This window comes from Oncorhynchus mykiss, chromosome 4, assembly GCF_057628025.1.
Source record: "Oncorhynchus mykiss isolate SJ-2025 chromosome 4, ASM5762802v1, whole genome shotgun sequence".
NCBI classification, from domain to species: domain Eukaryota; kingdom Metazoa; phylum Chordata; class Actinopteri; order Salmoniformes; family Salmonidae; genus Oncorhynchus; species Oncorhynchus mykiss.
In genome coordinates, this window is record NC_143025.1 from 7,014,626 (window position 1) to 7,039,390 (window position 24,765).

Genomic DNA, 24,765 nt, shown 5'->3' on the forward strand with positions numbered 1-24,765 from the left:
ACGACCGGTTGTGATACAGCCCGGAATCGAACCAGGGTCTCTAGTGACTCTAGCACTGAGATGAGGTGCCTTAGACTGCTGCGCGAGTGAAGTTCGTAACAAATTCTTACACACTTTATATGTCCGAAATCAGAATCAAATATGCTTCCCAAAGATAACATCGCTGCAGTGCTTAAGGTGAGCCTGCCGGAACAGGATTCGGCACCTCTCCGATCAAAGTTAATTCGAGTTACCTCTTTGTTAATTGTCCTGCCCCACGGCCTGATATTCTAAGAGTTGATTCGGGTTGGGTCGGCCAGTGTTTGTGGTTTGCGTAACATTGTAACCTTTGTTTGAGACCAATGCGTGGCCATAGCTGTGTGAGTAGTGCGCCTGTATCTCTCACAGAACTAGAATGAGATTCACTTTGTATGATCTGCCTCCCTCGCTCTGCTCTGATAGCCATGATCCTACAATTCTCCTATTTTCAGCGTTGCACTTCCTCATTTATTTGTTTATAGAATCATAGACGCGCTGAGGGTTCTGGAAAAGGGATCTGGAATTGAAATATATTTGCCAAAGTTAGCTATTGAATAACTGATGTTCAGAAATAAATTAAATGATTCAGAATGTCCTACTACACCATGCAAATGCCCGTCATTTTTGCCACAGAGGATCAACAGTTGATTTAATTGCTGTGGATTGTGCGTAACCCAATAACATGGCATGGCCTACATTCGGGGACGCGCGGCAAATCTGTCAGTGAACAAGCATGCGGTCAAAACAAGCCTTTCGCAATATGTCAAATACAATCGGGAGAAAACACCGGTTGGAAACCAAATGGCTACTGCTGAAAAAAAAATGCTAATCTGTCTGCTACCAAAAATATTTAATCAACTTCAAAATATTGTTTAAAAACGCGTCCGCCATCGCCGGTGAGTGAGATGCGCATCATAGGGGCGAGTCAGTGAAACTGGAACGCATGTTTAAGGACTATAATTTCCTCTTCATATTGTAGCCTACAACGTGTGTCTCCAAACACCTAGCCCTAGGTTATTGATAGATTCAAGGTCGTTTTTTTTTGTCAAAGTAGTCTGTCATTTCGATCATTTGTGCGGCATTAAAGAAAAATTAAGTCTCCAGTCGTGTAAAATTATGTAAAATTGCATGAAATGCGTTTATAAAAATAAACATATTTTCCCTTACCAATTTATTTCCGGACCCTAGGCTACTAGAATGTTCCCCATGTATAAATACCTCTACTCTATTGCCCTATGCCAACTACGCAAATGAGATGATATGCATGCAATGCTTTGTTAGTTAGATATGTTGTTGTTGTTGTTTTTCCTCATGATGTCCCGTACCTCAGAGCTTCCCAGGTCACCCCCCTCTCCCGCTTACTGTTAGTTCCGGCACCTCCCGATTTACAAATGAAGCACATGACCAGTGTGCTAGAAAGTTTCTTTTGATTGGCGATGTTCTGCATTTATCAGAGTGCCATCATGTAGCCTTTTTCAGATGTGTCCATGTAAACATAATGATTAGGGGAATCGTTCTTCTTAGCAAAGCAATAACTACTATATGAATCTAACTATCCACAATAATCGCATTATTGTGTGCATGTAACAGGTACTCAATGAGAGAGTTTATTTTCCTGTGCCAGGTAGCCTACTCTCCCTCACAGACTCCACCCCGTTGTTATTTCAGCATATACTGTATAGTTCATTACCGAGGGAGCAGTCGTAAGAAAAGTATCTCACACAGGAACGAGCAACTCAACACCGAATACCGACTTTACCGATGACCAAATTAATTATTTCCAGATCAGAAATTGTTTAGACGAGAAACACACATTGCGCTCTCGGTTGGAATCCTTGGAACTTTTAAATTGCCTTCCGAGTTTCGACAATGAGTTTCGGGGCTCAAGATCATGTCTTTCTGTCTGCTTTGCAGCCCAATACCGCCGTCAGTACTTACGCGGTCCCGTCCGAGATCCAACTCGAGGGGAAAGGGGGTAACCTGTCGGATGAGATGACCCGGGCCAAGCGGGTCCAGCAGCAGGTTGCTATGCGGCTCGCCGAGAAAACCTCGACGCTTTCACGACAGAACGGCTCAGCCACACACTATACCTCCTCAGGTAGGACCTAGCCTCCTATGGCGACATGGTACTCAAATGAACCGTAGACTACCTACTACATTGCCGCGCTCAGAGACAATTTACTGACTTGATTTGATACATAAGCAAACTATTGACAGTGCTCAATCCACCTGTAGTAGCAACTGTCGGTAGAACTGCATTGCAATGTGATGCATTTGCCTCATGCCACAACAAACTGCTTAATACTGTTATATAAATATACCTTTCTTTCTTCAAACATGTATTCCACATTGTGTAAAATTATCATAAAGTCTACAAATGTTGAATTACCCACAATCCTCTAAAAACAGGCATGCTGCAAGTTATTGCAAGAACTTAAAATATTATTTAAAATAAAAATTATTATTTAAAATACTTAGATTTTGAGCAACATACAGGAGTTGGATTTATTCTTAACTTTTTTTGGTTAAATTAAATGAACAAATCATGTAAACAACTTGCATGAATTCGTACTAATTATATAATTTTTTATTCAATTAATTTGAGTCATTTAGCAGTTATCCAGAGCAACTTAGAGTAGTGAATGTCTACATTCTCTTACTTATTTTCCCCATACTGGTCCCCCTGGGAATCAAACTCACAAGCACAATGCTCTACCACCGGAGCTACGCGGGACCACTCTAGATTAATTGTTTAGTGTTGTATACAGTGTAAAACTACCTGATCCAGTTCTGCCACTCATCTCTCTCTCTCCCTCTCCCTTTCTCTCCCATTCTCCACTCCCTCTCTCTCTCTCTTCTCTCTCCCATTCTCCACTCCCTTTCTCTCTCTCCCCCCTCTTTCCATCTCTCTCTCCCTCTCTCTTCTCTTCTCTCTCCCTCTCTTCTCTCTCCCATTCTCCACTCCCTTTCTCTCTCTCCCCCCTCTTTCCATCTCTCTCCCCTTTCTCCCTTTCTTCTCTCCCCCTCTCCCTTTCTTCTCTCTCCCTCTCCCTCCTCTCTCCCATTCTCTACCTCCCTTTCTCTCTCCCCCCTATCTCCATTTCTCTCCCCTCTCTCCATCTCTCACCCCTCCCTTTCTCTCTCTCCCCTCTCTCCATCTCTCACCCCTCCCTTTCTCTCTCCCCCCTATCTCCATCTCTCTCCCCTCTCTCCATCTCTCACCCCTCCCTTTCTCTCTCTCCCCTCTCTCCATCTCTCACCCCTCCCTTTCTCTCTCCCCCCTATCCATCTCTCTCCCCTCTCTCCATCTCTCACCCCTCCCTTTCTCTCTCTCCCCTCTCTCCATCTCTCTCCCCTCCCTTTCTCTCTCTCTCTCTCCCCTCCCTTTCTCTCTCTCTCCCTCCACTCTCTCCACCGGCTACCTCAGTCTTTGTATAAGCCTGTATAGAATATAATAAAATAAACTTTATTTTTTTGTTTTGGGTTATAGCAGTGCTTTACCATGAAGTTTTTATACAATTGAATCTTTAGTTGACAGGCTCAAACAAGCATGGCTTTCATAGATCGGTTAGTTGACAATGTCATGAAGTGCGAAGCGCGCGCTTCAACGGGGCAGACGGTCTGTGTGTTGTTGTTGTGATTCTGAATGGCCAGATAGCTAGCAACAATGACAAGAAGCTGCCATGTGGAGAATCGTAAGTGGCTGGTTTCAGCTAGTTTTATCTTGTTCTTGATACCATGTCTTGTTTTGATGTTTTGACTGTTCTCACGTCTTTGCAACCATGGCAACCATAAAATAGCCAGCTAACCATCAACTGTAGCAATGTATTTGAGTGACAACAAGTGCTCATTGTCCAAATGTATTTATGTATTCAATAAACATTTGAGACTAAATATAGTTGACATGTTGTCAACAATCTAAGCCAAACCCATTATTTTTTCCCACACAAGTCGGTTTTGTTGCTAAACAAACAACCCATCTATAAAATGAACTCACTGCCAGGAGAAAGAGAAAGAGAGAGTGAGGAATTGTCGCCAAGGACTAGGTTGAAAGAAATAGCTTCAGTGAAACAAGGCCTTGAGTGAGATTGAGATCCAGAAGATTGGGTGACAGGTGTTACTCAGGCTGAGTCTGCTCTAAGATGACCTATGAACTCACAGCTACCCCGAAACAATGAGGACTAGGGTGAAAATAAAGCGCTTCAGTCAGACCTGGTTCAATCAGACTTGTTTCAGTCAGACTAAGTTCAATCAGACTAAGTTCAATCAGACTTGTTTCAGTCAGACTAAGTTCAATCAGACTTGGTTCAGTGAGATATGGTTTAGTCAGAATTGGTTCAGTGAGACTTGGTTCAGTGAGATATGGTTTAGTCAGAATTGGTTCAGTGAGACTTGGTTCGGGGAGACTTGGTTCAGTGAGATTGAGTTACAGGTCTGTCTTAGTCCGCTTTAGAGAGGAGAGGGTTTAATGTACATGTAGTTAATGAGAGGTGGAGAGACCAGGTTTCTGTGATTCTTGTCTGCCCAGTCTTGTCAGGGAAATTACATATCAATGGTCTTTCTCTCTGTCAACACAAAGCAGGCTGGGTGTCTAAGTGGTCTTGTTATGTAAGCTCTCTGGGACTGTCAAGGATTAGCTAAACTGTGGTGCTCCCTGGATTTTAAGTTAAAAGTTTCCTAAAGTCTTCAGAGTTATCCCAGGTGTTAAATTATGGTGTTCAGTAGTCAGTGACAGTGTTAGCCCCAGGCTGCTACCAGGAGAGACTGAAAAGGATTTTGATGTAGACAAAGAGCATATTTTCATCAGAATCATTAAGCATAGGCTCCTGAGTGGTGCAGCGGTCTAAGGCACTGCATTTTAGTGCAAGAGGTGTCACTGCAGTCCCTGGTTTGAATCCAGACTGGATCACATCTGGCTGTGATTGGGAGTCCCATAGGACGGTGCACAATTGACCCAGCTGGGGTAGGCCGTCATTGTAAATAAGAATTTGTTCTTAACTTACTTGCCTAGTTAAATAAAGGTTAATTACATTTGTTTTAAAAAAATGTGGACTTGTTCATCCGTTTCGAAAATTCCACAGAACAAGCAGAATAAAGTCGGTAATTTGCAAGCAAGCACCACTGCTGAGGTTACAGACCTCTTTCAGGACTGTGTTCCCCGATATAATGTAACCAGTTGATATTACGGTTTAAATCAATTGTTATTGCTTTTTTATTGACTTTAATATACACGTGCCAATTTAGCAACTATGATTTGTTATCTATAATGGTTATGAGAAATTATACATTATTGTGCACTTTTGACAAAGGCCTATAGATAGATGTGCACTTATATATTTTTCCAATGCAGGCCTTATGTTATCATTTAAAAAAATTTTTTTTTCCATTTTGAGTACTCAATTATTCAACCAAAAAATATGCGAGTGCTCGAACAGTTTAAAAATGTCAAATGCCCATACCTAATGTTGACTCACTGATCCAAACCTCGCATGATGTTTACGGTACATTGCCTTCAGAAAGTATTCACCCCCCCCCCCCCCACACACTGTTGTGTTACAGCCTGAATTTAAAATTGATTTAATTTAGATTTTGTGTCACTGATCTACACACAACATCCCATAATGTCAAAGTGGAATTATGTTTTTAGAAATGTTTACAAATTCATTAAAAAATGAAAAGCTGAAATGTCTTGAGTCAATAAGTATTCAACCCCTTTGTTATGACAAGCCTAAATACGTTCAGAAGTCAAATTCCGTTTAACAAGTCACATAATAAGTTGCATGGATTCACTCTATGTGAAATAATAATAATGTTTAACATAATTTTTAAATGACTACCTCATCTCTGTACGTCAGCAGTGAATTTCAACCACAAAGACCAGGGAGGTTTTCCAATGTCTCGCAAAGAAGGACAGTTATTGATAGATGGGTAAAGATTTTTTTTAAAGCAGACAATGAATGTCCGTTTGAGCATGGTGAAGTTATTAATTACACTTTGGATGGTGCATCAATACACCCAGTCACTACAAAGATACAGGCGTCCTTCCTAACTCAGCTGCTGTAAAGGAAAGAAATCGCTCAGGGATTTCACCATGAGGCCAATGGTGATTTTAAAAACATTTACAGTTTAATGGCTGTGATGGGAGAAAACTGAGGATGGATCAACAACGTTGTACTTGCTCTACAATACTAACATGAATAACAGAGTGAAAAAGAGGAAGCCTCTACAGAATAAAAATATTCCAAAACATGCATCCTGTTTGCAACAAGGCACTAAAGTAATACTGCAAAAAAAAATTCTAAATTAACTTTTTGTCCTGAATACAAGGCATTATGTTTGGGGGAAATCCAACACATCACTGAGTACCACTCTACATATTTTTAAGCATGGTGGTGGCTGCATCATGTTATGGGGATGCTTGTCATTGGCAAGAACTAGGGAGTTTTTTTAGGATAAGAAAAAATGGAATAGCACAGGCAAAAATCCTGGAGGAAAACCTGGTTTAGTCTGCTTTCCAACAGATACTGGGAGACAAATTCACCTTTCAGCAGGACAATAACCTAAAGCACAAGACCAACCACTCGGAATTAATGCCTAAACTGTTCATTTTTAGGTTTACCTTGTAACCACATGGAATTAATGCCTAAACTGTTCATTTTTAAGTTTAGCTTGTAACCACATGGAATTAATGCCTAAACTGTTCATTTTTAAGTTTAGCTTGTAACCACATGGAATTAATGCCTAAACTGTTCATTTTTAAGTTTAGCTTGTAACCACGCAGAATTAATGCCTAAACTGTTCATTTTTAAGTTTAGCTTGTAACCACATGGAATTAATGCCTAAACTGTTCATTTTTAAGTTTAGCTTGTAACCACTCGGAATTAATGCCTAAACTGTTCATTTTTAAGTTTAGCTTGTAACCACATGGAATTAATGCCTAAACTGTTCATTTTTAAGTTTAGCTTGTAACCACTCGGAATTAATGCCTAAACTGTTCATTTTTAAGTTTAGCTTGTAACCACTCGGAATTAATGCCTAAACTGTTCATTTTTAGGTTTACCTTGTAACCACATGGAATTAATGCCTAAACTGTTCATTTTTAAGTTTAGCTTGTAACCACTCGGAATTAATGCCTAAACTGTTCATTTTTAAGTTTAGCTTGTAACCACTCGGAATTAATGCCTAAACTGTTCATTTTTAGGTTTACCTTGTAACCACATGGAATTAATGCCTAAACTGTTCATTTTTAAGTTTAGCTTGTAACCACTCGGAATTAATGCCTAAACTGTTCATTTTTAGGTTTACCTTGTAACCACATGGAATTAATGCCTAAACTGTTCATTTTTAAGTTTAGCTTGTAACCACATGGAATTAATGCCTAAACTGTTCATTTTTAAGTTTAGCTTGTAACCACATGGAATTAATGCCTAAACTGTTCATTTTTAAGTTTAGCTTGTAACCACGCAGAATTAATGCCTAAACTGTTCATTTTTAAGTTTAGCTTGTAACCACATGGAATTAATGCCTAAACTGTTCATTTTTAAGTTTAGCTTGTAACCACTCGGAATTAATGCCTAAACTGTTCATTTTTAAGTTTAGCTTGTAACCACATGGAATTAATGCCTAAACTGTTCATTTTTAAGTTTAGCTTGTAACCACGCAGAATTAATGCCTAAACTGTTCATTTTTAAGTTTAGCTTGTAACCACATGGAATTAATGCCTAAACTGTTCATTTTTAAGTTTAGCTTGTAACCACTCGGAATTAATGCCTAAACTGTTCATTTTTAAGTTTAGCTTGTAACCACATGGAATTAATGCCTAAACTGTTCATTTTTAAGTTTAGCTTGTAACCACTCGGAATTAATGCCTAAACTGTTCATTTTTAAGTTTACCTTGTAACCACATGGAATTAATGCCTAAACTGTTCATTTTTAAGTTTAGCTTGTAACCACTCGGAATTAATGCGTCAAAAAAACATTGCCGTTCGTCCATACTATGTTGAATTTAGAAGGGAACCTTTGAGGACTTGTTGTAGACAGACCAGGAAAAGGTGCCTGCTGAGTGACAGGTAGTGTTTGCATGTTGTCAGCAGGGTTAGGCCCAAGTCCTTGGGGCGCTGTCTCTTTAATCTTTCCCTCTCGCTTTCTGGCCTCATTCTCCACCAACCAGTTTGTTGCCTGTTCCCTGAGGCTTTGACTTAGCCAAGTATGAAGCTCACACACCCCTCCCTCCAGCCTACCTGCCTGGGAACACACAAACGCGTGCACACACACACACACCCACAAGTACAGTCTTGTTGTCTTTAACTTTTGTACTGTAAAATCAAATCGTATCAAATTGAATTAGTCACATGCGCCGAATACAAGAGGTGTAGATCTTAGTGAAATGCTTACTTACGAGCCCCTAACCAACAATGCAGTTTAAATACGAATAAGAATAAGAAATAAAAGGAACAAGTAATTAAAGAGCAGCAGTAAAATAACAATAGCGAGACTATAAACAGGGGGTACCGGTACCGAGTCAATGTGCGGGGCACTGGTTAGTCGAGGTAATTGAGGTCATACAGTGCCTTGCCAAAGTATTCGGCCCCCTTGAACTTTGCGACCTTTTGCCACATTTCAGGCTTCAAACATAAAGATATAAAACTGTATTTTTTTGTGAAGAATCAACAACAAGTGGGACACAATCATGAAGTGGAACGACATTTATTGGATATTTCAAACTTTTTTAACAAATCAAAAACTGAACAATTGGGCGTGCAAAATTATTCAGCCCCTTTACTTTCAGTGCAGCAAACTTTCTCCGGAAGTTCAGTGAGGATCTCTGAATGATCCAATGTTGACCTAAATGACTAATGATGATAAATACAATCCACCTGTGTGTAATCAAGTCTCCGTATAAATGCACCTGCACTGTGATAGTCTCAGAGGTCTGTTAAAAGTGCAGAGAGCATCATGAAGAAAAAGGAACACACCAGGCAGGTCCGAGATACTGTTGTGAAGACGTTTAAAGCCGGATTTGGATACAAAAAGATTTCCCAAGCTTTAAACATCCCAAGGAGCACTGTGCAAGCGATAATATTGAAATGGAAGGAGTATCAGACCACTGCAAATCTACCAAGACCTGGCCGTCCCTCTAAACTTTCAGCTCATACAAGGAGAAGACTGAATAGAGATGCAGCCAAGAGGCCCATGATCACTCTGGATGAACTGCAGAGATCTACAGCTGAGGTGGGAGACTCTGTCCATAGGACAACAATCAGTCGTATATTGCACAAATCTGGCCTTTATGGAAGAGTGGCAAGAAGAAAGCCATTTCTTAAAGATATCCATAAAAAGTGTCGTTTAAAGTTTGCCACAAGCCACCTGGGAGACACACCAAACATGTGGAAGAAGGTGCTCTGGTCAGATGAAACCAAAATTGAACTTTTTGGCAACAATGCAAAATGTTATGTTTGGCGTAAAAGCAACACAGCGAAACACACCATCCCCACTGTCAAACATGGTGGTGGCAGCATCATGGTTTGGGCCTGCTTTTCTTCAGCAGGGACAGGGAAGATGGTTAAAATTGATGGGAAGATGGATGGAGCCAAATACAGGACCATTCTGGAAGAAAACCTGATGGAGTCTGCAAAAGACCTGAGACTGGGACGGAGATTTGTCTTCCAACAAGACAATGATCCAAAACATAAAGCAAAATCTACAATGGAATGGTTCAAAAATAAACATATCCAGGTGTTAGAATGGCCAAGTCAAAGTCCAGACCTGAATCCAATCGAGAATCTGTGGAAAGAACTGAAAAATGCTCTCCATCCAACCTCACTGAGCTCGAGCTGTTTTGCAAGGAGGAATGGGAAAAAATTTCAGTCTCTCGATGTGCAAAACTGATAGAGACATACCCCAAGCGACTTACAGCTGTAATCGCAGCAAAAGGTGGCGCTACAAAGTATTAACTTAAGGGGGCTGAATAATTTTGCACGCCCAATTTTTCAGTTTTTGATTTGTTAAAAAAGTTTTAAATGTCCAATAAATGTCGTTCCACTTCATGATTGTGTCCCACTTGTTGTTGATTCTTCACAAAAAAATACAGTTTTATATCTTTATGTTTGAAGCCTGAAATGTGGCAAAAGGTCGCAAAGTTCAAGGGGGCCGAATACTTTCGCAAGGCACTGTATATACATGTAGGTAGAGTTATTAAAGTGACTATGCATAGATAATAACAGAGAGTAGCAGCGATGTAAAAGAGGTGGGGGGGGGGGGGCAATGCAAATAGTCTGGGTAGCCATTTGATTAGATGTTCAGGAGTCTTATGGCTTGGGGGGGTAGAAGCTGTTTAGAAGCCTCTTGGATCTAGACTTGGTACTCTGGTACAGCTTGCCGTGCGGTAGCAGAGAGAACAGTCTATGACTAGGGTAGCTGGAGTCTTTGACAATTTTTAGGGCCTTCCTCTGACACTGCCTGGTATAGAGGTCCTGGATGGCAGGAAGCTTGGCCCCAGTGATGTACTGGGCCGTACGCACTACCCTCTGTAGTGCCTTGCAGTCGGAGGCCGAGCAGTTGCCATACCAGGCAGTGATGCAACCAGTCAGGATGCTCTTGATGGTGCAGGTGTAGAACCTTTTGAGGATCTGAGGAAGCATGCCAAATCTTTTCAGTTTCCTGAGGGGGAATAGGCTTTGTCGCACCCTCTTCACGACTGTCTTGGTGTGTTTGGACCATGATAGTTTGTTGGTGATGTGAACACCAAGGAAATTGAAGTTCTCAACCTGCTCCACTACAGCCCCGTCGATGAGAATGGGGGCGTGCTCGGTCCTCCTTTTCCTAAAGTCCACAATCATCTCCTTTGTCTTACTCACGTTGAGGGAGAGGTTGTCCTGGCACCACACGGCCAGGTCTCTGACCTCCTCCCTATAGGCTGTCTCGCTGTTGTCGGTGATCAGGCCTACCACTGTTGTGTCATCGGTAAACTTAATGACGGTTTTGAAGTCGTGCTGGCCATGAGTGAACATGGAGTACAGGAGGGGACTGAGCACGCACCCCTTAGGGCCCCCTGTGTTGAGGATCAACATGGCGGATGTGTTGTTACCTATCCTTACCACCTGTGGGCGGCCCGTCAGGAAGTCCAGGATCCAGTTGCAGAGGGAGGTGTTTCATCCCAGGGTCCTTAGCTTAGTTATGAACTTTGAGGGCACTATGGTGTTGAACGCTGAGCTGTAGTCAATGATTAACATTCACACATAGGTGTTTCTTTTGTGCCAGTGGGAAAGGTCAATGTGGAGAGCAATAGATATTGCATCATCTGTGGATCTGTTGGGGCTGTATGCAAATTTGAGTAGGTCTATGGTTTCTGTGATAATGGTGTTGATATGAGCCATGACCAGCCTTTCAAAGCACTTCATAGCTACAGACGTGAGTGCTATGGGTCGGTAGTCATTTAGGCAGGTTACCTTAGTGTTCTTTGGGCACAGGGACTATGGTGGTCTGCTTAAAACACGTTGGTATTACAGACTCGGACAGGGAGAGGTTGAAAATGTCAGTGAAGACTAACAGTAACAGTTTACGTCCTTGTAATCCGTCTGGCCCTGCGGCCTTGTGAATGTTGATCTGTTTTAAGGTTTTACTCACATCGGCTGCGGAGAGTGTGATCACACAGTCGTAGAGAGAGAGAGACTTCCTATTACCTTCCTGTGTAGAGAGAGAGAGAGAGAGACTTCCTATTAACTTCCAGTGTAGAGAGAGAGAGACTTCCTATTAACTTCCTGTGTAGAGAGAGAGATTCCTATTAACTTCCAGTGTAGAGAGAGAGACTTCCTATTAACTTCCAGTGTAGAGAGAGAGAGACTTCATATTAACTTCCAGTGTAGAGAGAGAGAGACTTCCTATTAACTTCCTGTGTAGAGAGAGAGACTTCCTATTAACTTCCTCTGTAGAGAGAGAGACTTCCTATTAACTTCCTGTGTAGAGAGAGAGACTCTTCCTATTAACTTCCTGTGTAGAGAGAGAGAGACTTCCTATTAACTTCCTGTGTAGAGAGAGAGAGACTTCCTATTAACTTCCAGTGTAGAGAGAGAGACTTCCTATTAACTTCCTGTGTAGAGAGAGAGAGACTTCCTATTAACTTCATGTGTAGAGAGAGAGAGACTTCCTATTAACTTCCAGTGTAGAGTGAGAGAGAGACTTCCTACTAACTTCCTGTGTAGAGAGAGAGAGACTTCCTATTAACTTCCAGTGTAGAGAGAGACTTCCTATTAACTTCCTGTGTAGAGTGAGAGAGAGACTTCCTATTAACTTACTGTGTAGAGAGAGAGAGAGAGACTTCCTATTAACTTCCTGTGTAGAGAGAGATACTTCCTATTAACTTCCTCTGTAGAGAGAGACTTCCTATTAACTTCCAGTGTAGAGAGACTTCCTATTAACTTCCTGTGTAGAGAGAGAGAGACTTCCTATTAACTTCCTGTGTAGAGAGAGAGAGAGACTTCCTATTAACTTCCAGTGTAGAGAGAGAGAGACTTCCTATTAACTTACTGTGTAGAGAGAGAGACTTCATATTAACTTACTGTGTAGAGAGAGAGAGAGAGACTTCATATTAACTTACTGTGTAGAGAGTGAGAGAGAGACTTCCTGTGTAGAGAGTGAGAGAGAGACTTCCTATTAACTTCCAGTGTAGAGAGATACTTCCTATTAACTTCCTGTGTAGAGAGTGAGAGAGAGACTTCCTATTAACTTACTGTGTAGAGAGAGAGAGACTTCCTATTAACTTCCAGTGTAGAGAGAGAGACTTCCTATTAACTTCCTGTGTAGAGAGAGAGAGACTTCCTATTAACTTCCAGTGTAGAGAGAGAGACTTCCTATTAACTTCCTGTGTAGAGAGAGATACTTCCTATTAACTTCCTCTGTAGAGAGAGATACTTCCTATTAACTTCCTGTGTAGAGAGAGATACTTCCTATTAACTTCCTCTGTAGAGAGAGAGAGACTTCCTATTAACTTCCAGTGTAGAGAGAGACTTCCTATTAACTTCCTGTGTAGAGAGTGAGAGAGAGACTTCCTATTAACTTACTGTGTAGAGAGAGAGAGAGACTTCCTATTAACTTCCTGTGTAGAGAGAGATACTTCCTATTAACTTCCTCTGTAGAGAGAGACTTCCTATTAACTTCCAGTGTAGAGAGAGAGACTTCCTATTAACCTCCAGTGTAGAGAGAGAGACTTCCTATTAACTTCCAGTGTAGAGAGAGAGACTTCCTATTAACTTCCTCTGTAGAGAGAGAGACTTCCTATTAACTTCCTGTGTAGAGAGAGATACTTCCTATTAACTTCCAGTGTAGAGAGAGAGACTTCCTATTAACTTCCAGTGTAGAGAGAGAGACTTCCTATTAACTTCCTGTGTAGAGAGAGAGAGACTTCCTATTAACTTCCTGTGTAGAGAGAGAGACTTCCTATTAACTTACTGTGTAGAGAGAGAGAGACTTCCTATTAACTTACTGTGTAGAGAGTGAGAGAGAGACTTCCTATTAACTTCCTGTGTAGAGAGAGAGAGACTTCCTATTAACTTCCAGTGTAGAGAGAGACTTCCTATTAACTTACTGTGTAGAGAGAGAGAGACTTCCTATTAACTTCCTGTGTAGAGAGAGAGACTTCCTATTAACTTCCTGTGTAGAGAGAGAGACTTCCTATTAACTTCCAGTGTAGAGAGAGAGACTTCCTATTAACTTCCTGTGTAGTGAGAGAGACTTCCTATTAACTTCCTGTGTAGAGAGAGAGACTTCCTATTAACTTCCAGTGTAGAGAGAGAGACTTCCTATTAACTTCCAGTGTAGAGAGAGAGACTTCCTATTAACTTCCAGTGTAGAGAGAGAGACTTCCTATTAACTTCCTGTGTAGAGCGAGACTATCACTGTGGTACGTTAATACAGGATGGATTTCTGCCTGCTTGAACACCAATAACTCAGATACACATGAAATGACCCAGGTAAATCGATAGAACATCAACTCTGAGATGCACAAAAACAATATGACATTGAAAATGGGTGAATATTTACTTCAATTAATACCTAAACTTTACCGTCAAAAACTCTGGACATTGGCGTAAACGGTGTGATCCGGGTCTGAGGCTCGCGGGTTCAATCCCAGGTTTAGGCACTAGCTTGGATTCAGAAGTCAATTTCACAATTTTTTTGTGAGATCTTGTTGAATTTTTGTTCACAACAGGTAAATGAAGGTTCTGTTACTACCAGCCTATGGCCTCGACTCCCCTTTAATCCAAGCAGTCATGTCGCAGCATGTGAAAAATGTACATGATATCACATAGTTCTTTCTGCAGAGCTCCCTCCCTGGTTCTCACAAACATATGTCATATTTCCTCAGGACAGGAAGTAATACCAGTCTATATATGAAGTGTTTTTTTTCTTTCTTTTTTTCTTTTTCGGTTCGAAACTATTGCTTATTTTTATTTATTTATTTTTATTTAACCTTTATTAAACTAGGCAAGACAGTATGGGGGCATTCATGTGTGTGTAAAATTTTACTGTTCTCGTATTTTTTTAATTCATAGATTTTATGTGTATGAAAAATGTTTTTTGTTGTTGCAAAAATACTGTATATCGATTGTTTAGCTGGAATGGAATGTTGGTATCCTGTATATTAGACTGTGATATGTGGTTGTCTCACCTAGATATCTATATATCCATTGTTGTCTCACCTAGATATCTATATATCCATTGTTGTCTCACCTAGATATCTATATATCCATTATTTAACAGGAATGTTTGCATCCTGTATATCTGACTGTGATATGTGGTTGTCTCACCTAGATATCTATATATCCATTATTTAACAGGAATGTTTGCATCCTGTATATCTGACTGTGATATGTGGTTGTCTCACCTAGATATCTATATATCCATTATTTAACAGGAATGTTTGCATCCTGTATATCTGACTGTGATATGTGGTTGTCTCACCTAGATATCTATATATCCATTATTTAACAGGAATGTTTGCATCCTGTATATTTGACTGTGATATGTGGTTGTCTCACCTAGATATCTATATATCCATTATTTAACAGGAATGTTGGCATCGTGTATATCTGACTGTGATATGTGGTTGTCTCACCTAGATATCTATATATCCATTATTTAACAGGAATGTTGGCATCCTGTATATCTGACTGTGATATGTGGTTGTCTCACCTAGATATCTATATATCCATTATTTAACAGGAATGTTTGCATCCTGTATATCTGACTGTGATATGTGGTTGTCTCACCTAGATATCTATATATCCATTATTTAACAGGAATGTTTGCATCCTGTATATTTGACTGTGATATGTGGTTGTCTCACCTAGATATCTTAAGATCAATGCACTAACTGTAAGGCACTCTGGGTAAGAGCATCTGCTAAATTAGAAATGTGAAATGTACATGTTTTACATACAGATCTCATATGAATGTATTTAATTATTATTCTTAGATGTTTTTATAATAATTTTGATGTCACAAATGTATCATTTGTATAGTTCTTTATTAAAAATTTATTTTTTATTTTATTCTTTACATTTGACTGTAAAACCTAGCAGTACTACTTATTTATCTGACAGTGAGGCGGAGATACATCATTTTACAAAAAATTCTAAAATGAAACCACCAACAGATTTTTTAAAAACATAAACAATAACAAGTGGATGTTATAGAACAACAACAATAACAATATGTATGTTATAGAACAATAACAACAACAATATGTATGTTATAGAACAACAACAACAACAATATGTATGTTATAGAACAACAACAATAACAATATGTATGTTATAGAACAACAACAATAACAATATGTATGTTATAGAACAACAACAATATGTATGTTATAGAACAACAACAATAACAATATGTATGCTATAGAACAACAACAATATGTATGTTATAGAACAACAACAATATGTATGTTATAGAACAACAACAATATGTATGTTATAGAACAACAACAATAACAATATGTATGTTATAGAACAACAACAATAACAATATGTATGTTATAGAACAATAACAATATGTATGTTATAGAACAATAACAATATGTATGTTATAGAACAACAACAATAACAATATGTATGTTATAGAACAACAACAATAACAATATGTATGTTATAGAACAATAACAATAACAATATGTATGTTATAGAACAACAACAATAACAATATGTATGTTATAGAACAACAACAATATGTATATTATAGAACAACAACAACAACAATATGTATGTTATAGAACAACAACAACAACAATATGTATGTTATAGAACAACAACAATAACAATATGTATGTTATAGAACAATAACAATATGTATGTTATAGAACAACAACAATATGTATGTTATAGAACAACAACAATAACAATATGTATGTTATAGAACAACAACAATATGTATGTTATAGAACAATAACAATATGTATGTTATAGAACAATAACAATATGTATGTTATAGAACAATAACAATATGTATGTTATAGAACAACAACAATAACAATATGTATGTTATAGAACAACAACAATATGTATGTTATAGAACAACAACAATAACAATATGTATGTTATAGAACAACAACAATAACAATATGTATGTTATAGAACAACAACAATAACAATATGTATGTTATAGAACAACAACAATAACAATATGTATGTTATAGAACAACAACAATATGTATGTTATAGAACAACAACAATAACAATATGTATGTTATAGAACAACAACAATAACAATATGTATGTTATAGAACAACAACAACAACAATATGTATGTTATAGAACAACAACAATAACAATATGTATGTTATAGAACAACAACAATATGTATGTTATAGAACAACAACAATAACAATATGTATGTTATAGAACAACAACAATAACAATATGTATGTTATAGAACAATAACAATAACAATATGTATGTTATAGAACAACAACAATAACAATATGTATGTTATAGAACAACAACAATATGTATGTTATAGAACAATAACAATATGTATGTTATAGAACAACAACAATAACAATATGTATGTTATAGAACAACAACAATATGTATGTTATAGAACAATAACAATATTCTGTATTTATTGAACATTTCTATTGAGCGGTGTAGTTTTACATACTGAGACAGAAACCTTCATTTGGCCTTGTTAACTAGTTTCAGTGAAGCCAGATAACCGTGTCAACCACCTGGGGCGTGTGTGTGTGTGTGTGTGTGTGTGTGTGTGTGTGTGTGTGTGTGTGTGTGTGTGTGTGTGTGCAGCCTTGTACAGCTAGTAAAGCCAGATAACTGTGTCAGTGAACTGCAGAGGTTAGTCAGTCTGTTCTGCAACTCCTTCTGACTTAGCCTGTCACTAACACATGACTCTGTAATTAGACACACACACACACACTACCCTAAGATCACTGCTCTTTATGCCTCTCAGTGCTTTAATTATACAGAAACATTTAATTAGTCACTGTTTCTCTTCCCCGAGGACGCTGGGTTGGGTCCAAATAGTATGTATTTTGTTTTGAAATATTTTATCTGTGCTTTATTTGATGTCGTCTGGAGTAACACAACCAGTGGAGTAGCCCCGTTGCAGATCCTGCCCCTCCGGCGCTAACAAGCTCAATCACACGCTCAAGGTGTTTGAAAGAAAACAAATACTAATTGCTCCCAGGTCAGGTTGGTGCCTGTAAACTACTATATACAACTGTTGTCCTTCTGTCCTTCTGCTCTCTGTGCAATCTCTGCTTTCTGTACTATCTCTGCTCTGTATTATCTCTGCTCTCTGTACTATCTCTGCTTTCTGTACTATCTCTGCTCTCTGTATTATCTCTGCTTTCTGTACTATCTCTGCTCTCTGTACTATCTCTGCTCTCTGTACTATCTCTGCTCTCTGTACTATCTCTGCTCTCTGTACTATCTCTGCTCTCTGTACTATCTCTGCTTTCTGTACTATCTCTGCTCTGTACTATCTCTGCTTTCTGTACTATCTCTGCTCTGTACTATCTCTGCTCTCTGTACTATCTCTGCTCTCTGTGCAAACTCTGCTCTGTGCAATCTATGCTTTCTGTACTATCTCTGCTTTCTGTACTATCTCTGCTTTCTGTACTATCTCTGCTTTCTGTACTATCTCTGCTCTCTGTACTATCTCTGCTCTCTGTACTATCTCTGCTCTGTACTATCTCTGCTCTGTACTATCTCTGCTCTCTGTACTATCTCTGCTCTCTGTACTATCTCTGCTCTCTGTGCAAACTCTGCTCTGTGCAATCTCTGCTTTCTGTACTATCTCTGCTTTCTGTACTATCTCTGCTTTCTGTACTATCTCTGCTCTCTGTATTATCTCTGCTTTCTGTACTATCTCTGCTCTCTGTATTATCTCTGCTTTCTGTACTATCTCTGCTCTCTGTACTATCTCTGCTCTCTGTATTATCTCTGCTCTCTGTATTATCTCTGCTCTCTGTATTATCTCTGCTCTCTGTATTATCTCTGCTCTCTGTATTATCTCTGCTCTGTCCAATCTCTGCTCTGTGCTATCTCTGCACACTGTACTAATTGTCAAAGACTCCAGCCACCCCAGTCATAGACTATTCTTTCTGCTACTGTACGGCAAGCGGTACAGGAGCGCCAAGTCTAGGTCCAAGAGGCTTCTAAACAGCTCCCCCCCCCCCCCCCAAGCCATAAGGCTCCTGCACATCTAGTCAAATGGCTATCCTGACTATTTGCATTGCCTCCCCCCTCCCCTCTCCACATCACTGCCACTCTCTGTTGTCATCTATGCATAGTCACTTTAATACATGTACTTACTACCTCAACTAACCGGTGCCCCCGCACATTAACTTTATCGGCACCCCCCCTGTGTATATTGTTACTTTCTACTGCTGCTCTTTAATTACTTGTTACTTTTATCTCTTATTCTTTTCCGTATTTTTTGAAACTGCATTGTTGGTTAGCGGCTCGTAAGTAAACATTTCACTGTAAGGTCTACCTACACCTGTTGTATTCAGCATTTCACTGTGAGGTCTACTACACCTGTTGTATTCAGCATTTCACTGTGAGGTCTACTACACCTGTTGTATTCAGCATTTCACTGTAAGGTCTACTACACCTGTTGTATTCAGCATTTCACTGTAAGGTCTACTACACCTGTTGTATTCAGCATTTCACTGTAAGGTCTACTACACCTGTTGTATTCAGCATTTCACTGTGAGGTCTACTACACCTGTTGTATTCAGCATTTCACTGTAAGGTCTACTACACCTGTTGTATTCAGCATTTCACTCTGAGGTCTACTACACCTGTTGTATTCAGCATTTCACTGTAAGGTCTACTACACCTGTTGTATTCAGCATTTCACTGTAAGGTCTACTACACCTGTTGTATTCAGCATTTCACTGTAAGGTCTACTACACCTGTTGTATACAGAATTTCACTGTAAGGTCTACTACACCTGTTGTATTCAGCATTTCACTGTAAGGTCTACTACACCTGTTGTATTCAGCATTTCACTGTAAGGTCTACTACACCTGTTGTATTCAACGCATTTGAATAATAACATTTGATTTGATTTGATCTCTGCCCTCTGTACGATCTCTACTCTGTACGATCTCTACTCTGTACGATCTCTACAATCTCTACTCTGTACGATCTCTACAATCTCTACTCTGTAAAATCTCTACTCTCTACAATCTCTACTCTGTACGATCTCTACTCTGTATGATCTCTACTCTGTACGATCTCTACTCTGTACGATCTCTACTCTGTACAATCTCTACAATCTCTACTCTGTAAAAGCTCTACTCTCTACAATCTCTACTCTGTAAAATCTCTACTCTGTACGATCTCTACTCTGTACAATCTCTACAATCTCTACTCTGTAAAATCTCTACTCTCTACAATCTCTACTCTGTACAATCTCTACAATCTCTACTCTGTAAAATCTCTACTCTGTACGATCTCTACTCTGTACGATCTCTTCTCTGTACAATCTCTACTCTGTAAAATCTCTACTCTGTACGATCTCTACTCTGTACGATCTCTTCTCTGTACAATCTCTACTCTGTACAATCTCTACTCTGTACGATCTCTTCTCTGTACGATCTCTTCTCTGTACAATCTCTACTCTGTACAATCTCTACTCTGTACGATCTCTTCTCTGTACGATCTCTTCTCTGTACAATCTCTACTCTGTACGATCTCTTCTCTGTACAATCTCTACTCTGTACAATCTCTACTCTGTACAATCTCTTCTCTGTACAATCTCTACTCTGTACAATCTCTACTCTGTACGATCTCTTCTCTGTACAATCTCTACTCTGTACAATCTCTACTCTGTACGATCTCTACTCTATCCTATCCCTACTCTGTACGATCTCTACTCTATCCTATCCCTACTCTGTACGATCTCTACTCTATCCTATCCCTACTCTGTACGATCTCTACTCTATCCTATCCCTACTCTGTACGATCTCTACTCTGTACTATCTCTGCTCTCTGTTGTGTCATGTCCCATATCATTAAACTAGTTATACCAATGTATCGATGTATCAATGTTTAATTAGGTGTGGTGGTGGTGGTGGTGGTGGTGAAAAACACAAGGCTTAGAGTTGTCTTTAAATTGGATCAGTTTTTGGTGGCTGATTCAGGTCCTTCCTTAGTGTTGTCTTTAAATTGGATCAGTTTTTGGTGGGCTGATTCAAGTCCTTCCTTAGTGTTGTCTTTAAATTGGATCAGTTTTTGGTGTGCTGATTCAGGTCCTTCCTTAGTGTTGTCTTTAAATTGGATCAGTTTTTGGTGGCTGATTCAGGTCCTTCCTTAGTGTTGATTCATGACATTTTCTGATTTCCCCTCTCTCTTTTTGTTTTGTAGAACACAGCGGTTCTTCAACAATGAAGTACCAGACCTTCAACCCAGGGTTCAGCTCTAAGTCATACGTCTACACAGCCTCCAGACCTGTCATGGTGAGTGGTAGTCCTGCCTCCAGACCTGTCATGGTGAGTGGTAGTCCTGCCTCCAGACCTGTCATGGTGAGTGGTAGTCCTGCCTCCAGACCTGTCATGGTGAGTGGTAGTCCTGCCTCCAGACCTGTCATGGTGAGTGGTAGTCCTGCCTCCACACCTGTCATGGTGAGTGGTAGTCCTGCCTCCAGACCTGTCATGGTGAGTGGTAGTCCTGCCTCCACACCTGTCATGGTGAGTGGTAGTCCTGCCTCCAGACCTGTCATGGTGAGTGGTAGTCCTGCCTCCACACCTGTCATGGTGAGTGGTAGTCCTGCCTCCACACCTGTCATGGTGAGTGGTAGTCCTGCCTCCACACCTGTCATGGTGAGTGGTAGTCCTGCCTCCACACCTGTCATGGTGAGTGGTAGTCCTGCCTCCACACCTGTCATGGTGAGTGGTAGTCCTGCCTCCACACCTGTCATGGTGAGTGGTAGTCCTGCCTCCACACCTGTCATGGTGAGTGGTAGTCCTGCCTCCACACCTGTCATGGTGAGTGGTAGTCCTGCCTCCAGACCTGTCATGGTGAGTGGTAGTCCTGCCTCCACACCTGTCATGGTGAGTGGTAGTCCTGCCTCCACACAGCCTCCAGACCTGTCACGGTGAGTTCTACTCAGTTTTAGGGACCAGGTATTATAAATATATTATAAATGTATTATAAACAATATCGGCCATTTTCTTAGGAAAATACTGCCTCTGTTACACATCCGATGGTTTCTGAGTTCCTCTTGATATGTTCAGCAGATGGTCAAAAGAGCCCTGCAGACTTACGTGTTGTTGCCAGTAAAGAGATATTATAGACGGTGTCTGTCTACGTGAAAATATGCAGCTTAAACGCTGTGTCCGCTCTCTGCAGCTTCCTGTGAATACAGTCAGCTATCAACACAGTGGGATGGTTTCACAGTGCAGTGTTGACAGAGCCATCGAGCTAGGTCTTCTCTGGGCTCTGTAAGTGTGGTATTTCACAGCGGCTCTCCACCCTGAAGTCCACCCTTCAGATTCCTCCACATCTCACAGTCAGAATGTTCCCACCTCACATTAGCGTAGCAGATATCATTAGACTATGACACCATTACACAATGTCATTGCTGAATGAACTTGCCATGGATGAAATTAATTAAATGAATGAATGTAACATTTTACAAGATGTATATTGTGTTTTGTATTCAGCAAATATACATTACACACCATCAGAGGCTGCCAAGGGGAGGACGGCTCATAATAATGTCTGTAACGGAGCAAATGGAACGGCATCAAGCACCTGGAAACCATGGAAACCATATGTTTGATGTATTTAAAACCATTCCACTGATTCCGCTCCAGCCGTTACCACGAGCCCGTCCTCCCTAAGTAAGGTCCCACTACCCTCCTGTGGTACATACAGTAGAATAGATACAGTAAATAAATTATTCACATGTACACGGTAATGGTAACGACAGAAAGAACTCCATTGTAGTGGCCTTGTTGACTGCATAAAACAATTATAATTCTAAACTCAACAATTTCCCCGTGACTTTTACAATTAGCTTTGCACAATGAAGGTACACAGAATTTTTACTTGTGTCAACACTAGTCCATAGACACGAGCCACTCCCTTTTTATGACAGTGACTCACAGCATTTACACTATCTACTAAAGGTAGATCTGGAAAGGTCAGAGTTTGTTGTCCCCGCTAATAGAGGCGGAGTCATAGAGGCGGAGTCATAGAGGCGGAGTCATAGAGGCGGAGTCATAGAGGCGGGGTCATAGTGATTAGCATTAGCAGTAGACGTATAACGATAGAACCACAATCATTTGTCATTCTCAACATAAAGGATAGAAATATGCCTCTGGCCTTCGAAAAACCAAATAGTTTTTTTTCTGATAACAGTCAGATAACATGCTGTATGTGGTTTCTGAAAAATAATTAGCTCATTCTAAGAATCCATCGAGTCTGAGTTAGGGAGGGTTTCCTCCCAAGGTCGAGAGAGAAGGCCCTGTTGTTCACTCCAACCGCTAACAAGATAATGTCAACAACACTGATGTAATGGTGAAGTTCGCCATCTGGAAGCTTAGCCAAATATGGTCGACCAGTTTACTCAGATATGTCCTAGAGTTTTCTCCCGGGCTCCTGGCATGTCTCCACCTGTCTTTGTCAGGTAAACATGTCATCCTGATCGCTCGTCATTATTGATCACCTCCACAGGCCTTCATTATTGATCACCTCCCCAGGCCTTCATTATTGATCACCTCCCCCGGTCTTCATTATTGATCACCCCCCAGGCCTTCATTATTGATCACCTCCTCCAGGTCTTCATTATTGATCACCCCCCAGGTCTTCATTATTGATCACCCTCCAGGTCTTCATTATTGATCACCCCCCAGGTCTTCATTATTGATCACCTCCTCCAGGCCTTCATTATTGATCACCCCCCAGGTCTTCATTATTGATCACCCTCCAGGTCTTCATTATTGATCACCTCCTCCAGGTCTTCATTATTGATCACCTCCCCAGGTCTTCATTATTGATCACCCACCAGGGCTTCATTATTAATCACCCCCCAAGGCTTCATTATTGATCACCCACCAGGTCTTCATTATTGATCACCCCCCAGGCCTTCATTATTGATCACCCCCCAGGCCTTCATTATTGATCACCTCCCATGCCTTCATTATTGATCACCTCCCCAGGCCTTCATTATTGATCACCTCCCCAGGCCTTCATTATTGATCACCTCCCCAGGTCTTCATTATTGATCACCTCCCCCTGTCTTCATTATTGATCACCTCCCCAGGCCTTCATTATTGATCACCTCCCCCAGTCTTCATTATTGATCACCTCCCCAGGTCTTCATTATTGATCACCTCCCCCAGTCTTCATTATTGATCACCTCCCCAGGCCTTCATTATTGATCACCTCCCCAGGCCTTCATTATTGATCACCTCCCCAGGCCTTCATTATTGATCACCCACCAGGCCTTCATTATTGATCACCTCCCCAGGCCTTCATTATTGATCACCTCCCCAGGCCTTCATTATTGATCACCTCCAGGCCTTCATTATTGATCACCTCCCCAGGCCTTCATTATTGATCACCCACCAGGCCTTCATTATTGATCACCTCCCCAGGCCTTCATTATTGATCACCTCCCCAGGCCTTCATTATTGATCACCTCCCCAGGCCTTCATTATTGATCACCCACCAGGCCTTCATTATTGATCACCTCCCCAGGCCTTCATTATTGATCACCCTCCAGGGCTTCACTATTGATCACCCTCCAGGGCTTCATTATTGATCACCCACCAGGGCTTCATTATTGATCACACCCCAGGCCTTCATTATTGATCACCTCCCCAGGCCTTCATTATTGATCACCCTCCAGGCCTTCATTATTGATCACCCACCAGGTCTTCATAATTGATCACCCCCCAGGCCTTCATTATTAATCACCTCCCCATGCCTTCATTATTGATCACCTCCCCAGGCCTTCATTATTGATCACCTCCCCAGGCCTTCATTATTGATCACCTCCCCAGGCCTTCATTATTGATCACCTCCCAGGTCTTCATTATTGATCACCTCCCCAGGCTTTCATTATTGATCACCTCCCCAGGCCTTCATTATTGATCACCCACCAGGCTTTCATTATTGATCACCTCCCCAAGCCTTCATTATTGATCACCCCCCAGGCCTTCATTATCGATCACCTCCCCAGGTCTTCATTATTGATCACCTCCCCAGGTCTTCATTA

The 24,765-nt window shown here is 40.6% G+C and overlaps 1 protein-coding gene across 2 annotated transcripts in view; it reads left to right on the plus strand.

Moving 5' to 3' along the window:
- The first annotated feature begins 289 nt into the window (after positions 1 to 289).
- Positions 290 to 24,765, plus strand: part of LOC110522700 (plakophilin-3) — a 54,831-nt gene continuing 30,355 nt past the window's right edge. Inside the window, exons 1-2 of one of the 2 annotated variants that reach the window (XM_090231003.1) lie at positions 290 to 2,116; positions 20,907 to 20,998. In XM_090231003.1, coding sequence (XP_090087129.1) covers positions 1,888 to 2,116; positions 20,907 to 20,998 — 321 coding nt within the window. In that variant the 5' untranslated portion in view covers positions 290 to 1,887. Of the gene's footprint in view, positions 2,117 to 20,906; positions 20,999 to 21,145; positions 21,560 to 24,765 lie in introns of those variants that run through there. The other variant, XM_090231002.1, reaches the window with a different exon arrangement.